The 11,454-nt window shown below is 49.8% G+C and overlaps 1 protein-coding gene across 2 annotated transcripts; it reads left to right on the forward strand.

Annotated features, from left to right (window-relative positions):
• The first annotated feature begins 1,090 nt into the window (after nt 1–1,090).
• NABP2 (nucleic acid binding protein 2) lies at nt 1,091–10,918 on the forward strand. 2 transcript variants are annotated; one of them, XM_004589663.2, is made up of 7 exons: nt 1,091–1,232; nt 1,608–1,709; nt 1,982–2,120; nt 2,250–2,321; nt 2,504–2,585; nt 2,694–2,757; nt 10,418–10,918. In XM_004589663.2, the coding sequence occupies exons 2-7, from the start codon at nt 1,631–1,633 to the stop codon at nt 10,615–10,617; spliced, it is 636 nt and encodes a 211-aa protein (XP_004589720.1). In that variant the 5' UTR covers nt 1,091–1,232; nt 1,608–1,630; the 3' UTR covers nt 10,618–10,918. The 2 variants fall into 2 exon arrangements, with proteins under 2 accessions (XP_004589720.1, XP_058529630.1); XM_058673647.1 differs by lacking the exon at nt 1,091–1,232 and adding an exon at nt 1,239–1,427.
• The last annotated feature ends 536 nt before the right edge of the window (nt 10,919–11,454 follow it).

Below are 11,454 nucleotides of genomic sequence, written 5' to 3' on the forward strand. Positions count from 1 at the left end.
TTTAGAAGGGAAAAAAAAAATTCCCTCTCACTGGGATGCAGGTTGATTTTCTTAGGGTGCCGCGCGAGAGAAGGCGCATGGGCTCGGAGGGAAGAGAAGCGGGGCCCGAAGCGCTCGGAGGTTAGCTGAGCGGTTAGCTAGACCATCCCCGGCGTGACAGTGACCCGACCTCTGAGGTGAATCCGGTGTTTTAGTGCACATTTAGTCTTCATACATTTGGCTTGTAAGAGTTAACAGAACTAGCTAGATTTAGTTGGCTGACAGGTGCCTTGTGATCTCAGAGAGGGACTAATGCTCTTTGCTCAGGGCTCCATTTCCTGCAAAGGGGGTGTGGGTCTGCATGCCACTTTCTCTCCAAGGTCCCTGACCAAACAAGGTGGAAGTCGAGTTTAACATGAAGACCCCATTGCCCAAAAAGATGAGATCCACAAATCAAAACTAAAGATGGCAGTGAGAGAAGAGCAGGAAATGGGAACTGCTGTATTTGTTCTCCCTTATCAACAGAACTGGGAAGAGTTGCAGGGACTGCACAGTGGCATAACGTTCAGCTGCTGCCTACACGAACAGTACTTCAAGTCCTGGCTTTTCCATTTCCCAGTCAGGTTTCTGCTAATGCACCTGCGAAGACGGTGGATGATAGTCTAGGGCTTGGGTCCCTGCCAGTTCTGTGGGAGACCCCAGCAAACTTGTGGCTCCTGGCTCTGACTTCAGCCTGATCCTGCTCCAACTGTTGAAGCCATTTGGGGAAATGGACCAGCTGATGGAAAAATCTCTCTGTAACTCTGATTTGCAAATAAATAAATCATTAAAAATCAATTTAAAGAATTGTAAGTGCCTGGAATGAAGCTTGATCGGCGAGACTCCCAAGCCCTTGATCCCTTCTCCCTCACCCCAGTCCGCCGAGCCCAAGAACATTCTAACAGCCAAGTCAGGGAAAACTGGGGCGCAGGACGCCCCCTGCTGGCCCACCTGCCCCAGGCGCAGCCAGCCCGCTCCAAAGGCTCCTTTAATCCCTGAACCTAGCCCCTTGGGCGGCTCGGGAGTCTCGGGTCCCGATTGGCTGATACGGAAAGGGCGGGGCACGCCTTCCCGGTGCTGATTGGTTTGCAAGGAAACTTCCGGAAGTGTCCGGCTCCCGCGTTCCACCGGGCTGCATCCGGCGGCGGCTGCGGGGCCCGTGGCTCCCCCTGCGGGCGGCTCCGCGGCGCACACGGCGGGCCTGCTGGCTGTGGGTGGGTGCTGCGGGGCTGTGGGGGCGGGGAGCGGATGGGCCGAATCCCCGGTCGTCCCGAGCAGCGTTCTGGAAGGCTTGGCGAGGCTGATTGCTTGTCGCGCCGCGGCACCGGGCTCGCCGAGCTTCATCTCTGTGGGCCCCAAGTTCGGGGAGTACAGTCATTGAGAGATCATCCCGGCGGGGAGACGCCCAGGTTCTGATTTTAGGATTGGAGGGTCCTCCCCACTCCCCACCCCGGGGGAAGTTGCTGGAGAGGCTGAGGCCGCCTGATCCCCACTGGGCATGATGTTTAGACCTAGGGGAGTGGAGCTTGGAGCCCAGGGCTCCGAGCCTTGAGCCCCTGCCTTCCATCCATCCCCGTTCCCCTCTCCAGGGGGGTGCCGAGGTCCTGGCAGCATGACGACTGAGACCTTCGTGAAGGATATAAAGCCCGGCCTCAAGAACCTGAACCTCATCTTCATTGTTCTGGAGACAGGTGGCTTGGGCACCTCGGGCTCTATGGAGGACGTGGGGGAGGGGGCGTCCTGCGGTCTCTGTGCTGAACTTGCCAGGGTTTGGAGGGGAAGTGCAATGGCCAGCTGCGCCCTCCACCACACTGCTAACGCTTATTGCCGGATCCACGCGGGGCTCTTTTCCACTCAGAGCCCTCTCCATGGTGCTGGCCCCTTCGTGCCCTATCCCCTCCTCATCCTTGTGAACCACACCACTCCCATCCAGATGACCACTTGCAATGCTGTCCTCCTTCAGGCCGAGTGACCAAGACAAAGGACGGCCACGAGGTGCGGACCTGCAAGGTGGCGGACAAAACGGGCAGCATCAACATCTCCGTCTGGGACGACGTGGGCAACCTGATCCAGCCTGGGGACATTATCCGACTCACCAAGGGGTAAGCTGACTACTGACCCCACATTATCCAAGGGCCATGGTGGGCAGGAGGGGACAGAGGCTGAGGGTCCCTCTGACTGGCAGAATTCTTTGATTCCCACCGGTTGCCCCTGCCATCACATCCCTGCAGGTACGCCTCCGTGTTCAAAGGTTGCCTGACGCTGTACACTGGTCGTGGGGGTGATCTGCAGAAGATTGGAGAGTAAGTGCCATCGTGATGGGGTGATGATGGTGGTGAAGGAATGGCAGCTCCAATGGGGGAAGCATGGGTGAGGGGCGAGGAAGCAGCACCCCCACCTTGTGTCCAGACCTGGTCAGGTCTGAGGCCTTGAGGGGTGGTCCAGAGGATGGCTCCTAGCCCTGGGCTGCTGCCTCACCTTGCAGGTTCTGCATGGTTTATTCAGAGGTCCCTAACTTCAGTGAGCCCAACCCGGAGTACGGCACCCAGCAGGCACCCAACAAGGCAGTGAGCACTGTGGACATCCCAGTGGGGAGGGGGGAGGGAGGCAAGGAGGGCCAGGCCAGCAAGCTCAGGATGGAGCAGAGACTGACTGTGTGTCCTGTGTGCCTGCAGGTGCAGAATGACAGTTGCCCCCCGGCCTCCCAGCCCCCCACAGGTCCCCCTGCCGCTTCTCCAGGTAAATCTGTTCCCTTTCCATCCACTGGGCCTCCCACTCCTAGCACCCCTACCCTCACCCGTCCTCCAGTCTGGCAATATGCATGTTCCTCTTTTCCAAATATCTTGTTGTGTACTCCTTATATAGCCAATAGAAGTCCCACAATTTTTTCATTTCCCCAGTTATTGATACCTTGCGCAAATCCGTGTGGCAAAAAGATTCAGGAACTGTTTCCTTCTTGGTTAGAGCTTGAGCATGCTTTTGCCAATACCACACAAAGGAGTGGGGGATGTCTTCTCTACCATGTGGCAAGTGAGTAATAGGACCAACAGGCGTCCATGTGCCCTAGTGAAGATATTTTTGTAAATTCCTCTACATGGGGCAGGCATGTGGCACAGCAGTGGCACATGCACACATGTGGCACTTTGTACCAGCATGCCCTGTAAGTGTTGGTTCAAGTCCTGGCTAGTCTACTTCAGATCCAGCTTGCTGCTAATGCACCTGGGGAAAAGAAGAAGAGGTTGGCCAGAGTGCTTGAGCCCCTGCCACCCATGTGGGGAGTTCCCTGCTCATGCCTGTAGCTTGATTCAGGTTTTGGCAGTTATTTAGGAAATGAACCAGTGGATGAAGGATTGGAGGATCTCTCCTTCACTCTCTCAACTCTGCCTTTCATATGAACCTTAAAAAAAAAGTGAATGCTATTGGGAATGTTTACAACCCATACTTGAGTGCAGGGTCAGCATCTCAGCTCCACTTGTTTTATTTGTTTGTTTGTTTAAGATTTATTTATTTTTATTGGAAAGGCAGATATACAGAGAGGAGGAGAGACAAAGAGGAAGATCTTCCCTTTGATGGTTCACTCCCCAAGTGGCCAAAACAGCTGGAGCTGAGCCAATCTGAAGCCAGAAGCCTCTTTTTCTTTTTTTTTTTTTTTTTTTAGTTTTAAAGTAAGATTTATTAGAAAAAGTTGAGAAAGTAGACTCCCATCCCAGTGATGGGAGGGGGCCTCGAGATCCTCTGCCATAGTGGCAGGGGGAAAGGCAAGAGAGAAAAACCCTAGTCCCCTGCCATAGTGGCAGGAGGAAAAGCTAAGAGAGGAAAACCCCAAGCCAGAAGCCTCTTACAGGTCTCCCATGCAGGAGCAGGGTCCCAAAGCCTTGGGTCATCCTTAACTGCTTTCCCAGGCCACAAGCAGGGAGCTGGATAGGAAGTGGGGCTGCCAGGATTAGAACCGGCACCCATATGGGATCCTGGCACATTCAAGGCGAGGATTTTGACTACTATGCTATCGCTCCAGGGCACCCACTTGTTTTTTAATAAAGTTATAGGTGGGCAGGCACTGTACAAAGGGGGCTGAGCCTCTGTTTGCAGTACGAGCATACCATATGGGTACCAATTTTTCCCCCTGCTGCTCTACTTCCCATCCAGCTCCCTGCTGAGGGCTGGGAAAGCAGTGGAGGATGGCCCAAATCCTTGCGACCCTGCACCCACATTGGAGACTCAGAAGAAACTCCTGGCTCCCAGCTATGGATTAGCTCAATTCTGGCCATTGCAGCCATTTGGGGAGTGAACTAGCAAATGGAAGATTATTCTCTTTCTGTCACTGTGCCTTTCAAATAAATAAATAAATATTTACAAATAAATAAACAAATAAGAAATGTGCACTGTGCTAAAGGCCTAGATACTTGGATCCCTACCACCCACATGGGAGACAGGATGGAGTTCTAGACTCCTAGCTTCAACCTGGCCCAAACCTGGCCATTGTAGGCATTTGTGGAGTGAACCAGCAGACAGAACATATCTGTCTCTCTGCCTTTCATATAAGGTAAAGATAAAATTGTAAATTAATTAAAAATTAATTGAAAAGTTTTTTTAATATATTCATTCAAGCAGTCTTTAAAAAGTTCATGGAAAGTATAAATGATGAAAAGAACTGCATGTATTTTAAAACATTCTGTACTAAAATAAACCTGTACCAAATAAATTAAAATACCTTTTAATTCTGTTTTTCGTGAACTTTGAAGGAACTGCATAAAGACTAAAATGTCTTACTGTTGGGCCCAGAGCAATGGCTCAGTGGCCTTGCAGGCTAAGATCCCATATGTGTGCCTGTTCTAGTCCTAGCTGCTTTACTTCCCATCCAGCTCTCTGCTTATGACCTGGGAGAGCAGTAGAGAATGGCCCAAAGCCTTAGACCCTATGCTGAGGAGGCTGCTGGCTCCTGGCTTCAGATCACCTTGGCTCCGGCTATTGCTGCCACCTGGGGAATGAGCCAGCAGATGGAGGATCTTTCTCTGTCTCTCCTTCTCTCTGTACATCCGATTTGCTTTTCCAATAAAAATAAATAAATCTAAAAAAAGAAAGAAGTTGCTATACATATATATGTGTATATATATATATTTAAGATTTATTTTATTATTCATTACAAAGTCAGATATACAGAGAGGAGGAGAAACAGAGAGAAAGATCTTGTGTCCCAAGTGACCACAACAGCCAGTGCTGCACCGATTCAAAGCCAGGAGCCAGGAGCTTCTTCTAGGTCTCCCACACAGGTGCAGGATCCCAAAGCATTGAGCCGTCCTCGACTGCCTTCCCAGGCCACAAGCAGGGAACTGGATGGGAAGTGGAGCTGCCGGGATTAGAACCGGCGCCCATATGGGATCCCGGGCGTGTTCAAGATGAGGATTTAGCCTCTAGGCCACGGCGCCGGGCCCAGAAGTTGATATATATATCTGTGTGTACATATGTATATATATACATATAATATTATTTTTTTTAAAGATTTAATCATTTTTATTACAGCCAGATATACACAGAGGAGGAGAGACAGAGAGGAAGATCTTCCGTCTGATGATTCACTCCCCAAGTGAGCCGCAACGGGCCGATGTGCGCCGATCCGAAGCCGGGAACCTGGAACCTCTTCTGGGTCTCCCACGTGGGTGCAGTGTCCCAATGCATTGGGCCGTCCTCAACTGCTTTCCCAGGCCACAAGCAGGGAGCTGGATGGGAAGTGGAGCTGCCGGGATTAGAACCGGCGCCCATATGGGATCCTGGGGCTTTCAAGGCGAGGACTTTAGCCGCTAGGCCACGCCGCCGGGCCCATATATTTTTTTTTAAGATTTATTTATTTTTATTGGAAAGTCAGATATACAGAGAGGAGGAGAAACTAAGAGAAAGATCTTCCCTCTGCTGATCCACTCCCCAAGTGATCACAATGGCTGGAGCTGAGCCCATCCAAAGCCAGGAGCCAGGAGCTTCTTCTGGGTCTCCTAAGGAGCAAAGGGTCCCAAGGCTTTGGGTCTCCCTGACTGCTTTCCCAGGCCACAAGCAGGGAGCTGGATGGGAAGTAGGGCCTCCGGGAGACGAATCGGCGCCCATATGGGATCCTGGCACATGCAAGGTGAGGATTTAGCCACTAGGCCACCGTGCCAGGATCATTATAATGTATATTTAAGCATGTAGTCACAAGTCACTTGACAATGGCATACTCTGAGAAACACATCAGTAGGTGAGATTTTTGTCATGGGAACATCACAGGAGTGTATTTGCACAAACCCAAATGCTGTTGCCTACTATCCTCTTAAGCTAGGGAATATAGCCTTTAAAATTTTTTTTTGAGAATCAGAGAAAGAAGACAGCTCCCGAAATGCCCACAGAGGCTGAGGCTGTGCCAGGCTAAAGCTGGGGACAGGGAACTCAATCCAGGCTTCCCACTACGGCAGAAGGCATTTACCCCTACTACTTCCCAGGGTCTATATTAACAGAAAGCTAGGAACAGAAACAGAGCCGGGACTCAAACCCAGGTACTCTGACATGCAGTGTGAGTGTCTTAACTGGCATTTCAACTACTAGGCCAAACACCTGTCATCCTAAACATTTTGTTTCCCTGGGAAGTCCTTCAGAGGCCATCTCCCATGACAGCAGTGGGCTGTTGTTGCCTCCTGAAGCACCTGTCTGAAGCAGGTGTAGGGTGAACTTTTTCTGCCTAGGAGGAGACTATAATGACAAAATGTGTGGTATAAAAATATGTAAACAGTAATAGAGTTGCTCTTGTCAGGTCTTATGTCTTTGATGCAACTGTACAGTACAAATTCACTGTGCTGCCAGTCATAGAGATACATACGTATGGTGGGTCTGTTTACAGCAGCATCAATATAAGCACCTTGGTATTGCACTGTACTGTGATGTTATCATGGTGCCATGATCCCTAGGCAATAACATTAATTTCTCAGCTCCATTATAATCTTTTTTTTTTTTAAAGGTTTATTTATTTTATTGCAAAGTCAGATATACAGAGAGAAGGAGAGACAGAGAGGAAGATCTTCCGTCCGATGATTCACTCCCCAAGTGAGCCGCAGTGGGCCGGTGCGCGCCGATCCAAAGCCGGGAACCAGGAACCTCTTCCAGGTCTCCCATGTGGGTGCAGGGTCCCAAAGCTTTGGGCCGTCCTCAACTGCTTTCCCAGGCCACAAGCAGGGAGCTGGATGGGAAGTGGAGCTGCCAGTTCTAGAACCGGCGCCCATATGGGATCCTGGGGCGTTCAAGGCGAGGACTTTAGCCGCTAGGCCACGCCACCGGGCCCAGCTCCATTATAATCTTAAGGGACCACCATTAGGCAGTAACATATTATATATGTTTCTTTTTTTTTAAAAAAGATTATTATTATTTTTTAAAGACGAACAGGGAGAGAGTTCTGTTGGATCACTCCCCAGATGGTCACAAGGGCCAGGGCTGGGCCAGGCTGAAGCCAGGAGCCTCTTCCAGGTCTCCCATGTGGATGTAGGGGCCCAAGCATTTATTTGCTGCTGCTTTCCCAGGCCAGAAGCAGGGAGCTGGAATGGAAGTGGAGCAGCTAAGATACTCACTGGCTCCCATAAAGGATGTGTGGGTTCCAGGTGGTGGCTTTACCTGTCATAGCACAGTACTGGCCAATGGTCTGCATTTATTTTTTTTTTTATTATTTTTTTTTTCACTTTCCAAACAACTGTTTAATAATTTCTATGTTATATAAAAATGTAATTGCAGCAGTTACCAGTAATAAAGCTAGGTTAGGCAATAGTTTTCAATAATTTCAAACAAATTTACCATTCAAACATAAAGCTGATTTAGTTTGCATTTATTTTTTATTGGTTCTGGCTTCAAGAGTAGCCAGGATGATAAAAACCACAATCTAACGTTATTTCACTACAAAAATTCATATCCATGTTTCCACCAGAAAATATAACCGCTTTGTATTTTCAGGTTGTATCATTTGCAAAAGTACTTTTTAGTACTTGTTTATTTATTGCCCCAGCATCCCATATTTATCCACTCTGTCATCTGCCAACAGATGCGAGTTGAGGAAAGGACATTAATTTTGTTTGTTTTGTTTTTAAGATTTTTTTTTTCTTTTTAAGCTGGAAATGCATCTTTAGAGAAGACAGAAAGATTTTCTATCCACTTGTTCACTCCCCAAATGGCTGCAATGGCCAGAGCTGAGTTGATCCAAAGTCAGGAGCTAGGAGCTTCTTCCAGGTCTCCCACCTGGGTTCAGGGTCTCAAGGCTCTTGGCATCCTTTACTGTTTTCCCAGACCCTAAGCAGAGAGCAAAATGGGAAGTAGAGCAGCCAGGACACAAACCAATGCCCACATGAGACATCAGCACTGGCAAGTGGAGGATTAGCCTGTTTAGCTACTGCTCTGCCCTGTAGTCTTCTCTTTTGACTGAAGATATTTTTTAGGGTAATAGTACAGCATCAAGTTTCCAAAGGGATATGGTTTGAAACTCATGGCCCATAACTTCTGTGCCATTTAAGGTTCATAGTGCCCTAATACCCGTGAGAGGCAGGATTCTGCCTTCACGTGACCAACATTTATACAACATTTACTGTGTTTCAAGAAATACAACATAGGCTGGTGCTGGTGCTGTTTCTGGCATCCCCAGTGGGCATAGATTAGAGTCCTGGCTGCTCCACTTCCAATCCAACTCCCTGCTAATGCACCTGTGAAAGCAGCAAAAAGATGGCCTTAAGTCCTTGGGCCCCTGCACCCATGTTGGAGCCCCAAAAGAAGCTCTTGGCTCCTAGCTTTGGGCCAGCCCAGCTCTGGCCATTGCATCCATTTGGTGGGAGTGAACCAAAGAATAGAAGATTTCTGTCTCCTTTCCCCTGTAACTCTGCTTTTCAAATAAAAATGAATAAATGTAACTCATTTTTACTTTATTACAGAGACAGAGATCTTCCATCTGCTGCTTCACCTCAAATGCCCACAGCAAACACAAGTAGGGTAGGCCAAAGTCAGGAGCCAGAATGCCATCCTAATATGGCACTGACTGCAGCCACTGTGCCAAAGGCCCAGGCTTCCACTTTACATTTTGGCATAGAGACTTCATGTTCTTCCCCTTACCACACTTTTTTAAAAATATCATTGTTAGTAAAAGGGAATGTTTTAAAAATGATTTGAAATGCAGAGTTATGGAGAGAGGGAGAGACAGAATTCCAGTGCACTGGTTTACTTTCTACTTGGCCACAACAGCCAGAGCTGGGTCAGACCAAAACCAACGGCCAGAAGCTCTTTCCGGGTCTCCTGTGTGGGTGCAGAGGCCCAAACACTTGGGCTTGTCTTCTGCTGCCACCCACCACCAGATTTATCAGCAGGAAGCTAGATCAAAAGTGGAACAGCTGGGACACGATCCTGTGCTTATATGGGATGCTGGCAATGCCAGTGGCATCTTTACCTGCTATACTGCAATGCTGGCCACATAAAAGGGAATTTTTTTTAAGAGTTATTTATTTTTATTGCAAAGTCAGATATATATAGAGAAGAGGAGAGACAGAGAGGAAGATCCACTGTCCGATGACTCACTCCCCAAGTGACCGCAAAGGCTGGTGCTGTGCCAGTCCAAAGCCAGGAGCCAGGACCTTCTTCCGGGTCTCCCACATGGGTGCAGGGTCCTAATGCTTTGGGCTGTCCTCGACTGTTTTCCCAGGCCACAAGCAGGAAGCTGAATGGGAAGCGGGGCCGCCAGAATTAGAACCAGCACCCATATGGGATCCCGGTGTGTTCAAGGCAAGAATTTAGCTGCTAGGCCATGGCGCTGGGCCCTAAAAGGGAATCTTTACAAAGATATGTATTTATTGATTTGAAAGACAGAGTGACAGAGATGAAGAGAGAATTTCCATTGGCTGATTCACTCCCTAAATGGCAGCACTGAGCAGGATTGGGCCAGGAACTCCATTCCTGTCTCCCACATGGATGGCAGAGACTCAAGTACTTGCATCACCTGCTGCTTCCCAGGCATACTAACAGAAATCTAGATCAGAAGTGGAGGAGCCAGATCTCGAACCAGCGCTCTAATAGGAGATGGCAAGTAACAGCTAAACACAGAAACCACAGCACCTGCAATCAAGGGATATTTTGTCAAATGTTCTTGAACCTAGAAGTAAACAGCTCATTCTAAATCTGCCTTCTGCGATAAATAAGAGAGAAAAAATATATACCTGTGGTTCAGAGCTCCTTCCAAAAGGATTACTGGACTTCCCTCCAGGGCTGCATTCGTGCTCACAAGTCGCATCCTTCTGCCCTGTGTCTGGCTGGCATCAGCTTCCAGCTGTGCTTGGCATGCTCTGTGCTCACAGGACTTGGGGCTCACTAATCCACTCCTGAATACTAATCCCCGTGTTTTTTCTTCTCCCAAAAGCAGCCTCTGAGAACCAGAACGGCAATGGACTGAGTACCCCCTCGGGTCCCAGTGGCGGGCCACATGCCCCTCACACTCCTTCCCACCCCCCCAGCACCCGCATCACCCGAAGCCAGCCCAATCACACACCTGCCGGCACTCCTGGCCCCTCCAGCAACCCCGTCAGTAACGGCAAAGAAACCCGCAGGAGCAGCAAGAGATAGCAAGACACTTGTCCTCTCTTGCCGCCACCACCCAACGTGACCCTAGCACCTGCAAAAGAACCAGAGAGTTCTCTTCAGGCAGTGGCTTGGGGATGGATGGGGCCAGGTAGCAGAATTGTAGCCACTGGACTTCACTGCCCCAGGCAGTGAGCAGTGGCCTTAAACACCCCTCAGTCCTACTGGCCCTGTGTGCAGGACTCCTGCCTAACTTCCCAGCATAGAATCAACAGTGCATTTGTACTGGGTGTGGTGGGGGCACTCATTGAAACCCCTCCTCCCTAATAAAGGCTACTACTCTCCACTGGACTCCTTTGTCTTTTGTGGGAAAAGGGACTGATTAGCAGCTGTGCATCTAGGGGAATGTGGCCCTTCCCTAGGAGGCAGAAGGGAATTGGGTTACAGGCTAGTCCACCAAGGCAAATCAGGCCTGCCCCTTTAAGGTCCTGCCCTTCCCCGCCCCCTCTCTGCAGGTGACCCTTGCTCGCCTGCCTGCACAGAAGGCTGGGTCCCCCTTCCTCTGGGCGTGCCTCCTGCCTCCCGCTGCCAGGTAATACCAACCCCGACCCCCTCTTCCCAATCAGACTTCATTTCTCTGATTTTAAGCCAGGTCAGGCATCTGAGGGGCACCCAGGTATTTGATATCACTGCAACCCTTGCCACCCCTCAGGGCTTCCCCTTTCTGGGTCGGGGCGCTGGCTCCTCTCCTTGCTAAGGTGAGGAACTGCTAGGACAGTGTTTTGCCCTCATGCATCTGGGGTTACCACTGAACCTACCATGCCCCAATTCCCACACCTGCTCCTGCTTAGGGATGCCTAGCTCCAACTTTTCTAGGGAACT

The sequence above is a fragment of the Ochotona princeps genome, chromosome 15 (assembly GCF_030435755.1).
Source record: "Ochotona princeps isolate mOchPri1 chromosome 15, mOchPri1.hap1, whole genome shotgun sequence".
NCBI classification, from domain to species: Eukaryota; Metazoa; Chordata; class Mammalia; order Lagomorpha; family Ochotonidae; genus Ochotona; species Ochotona princeps.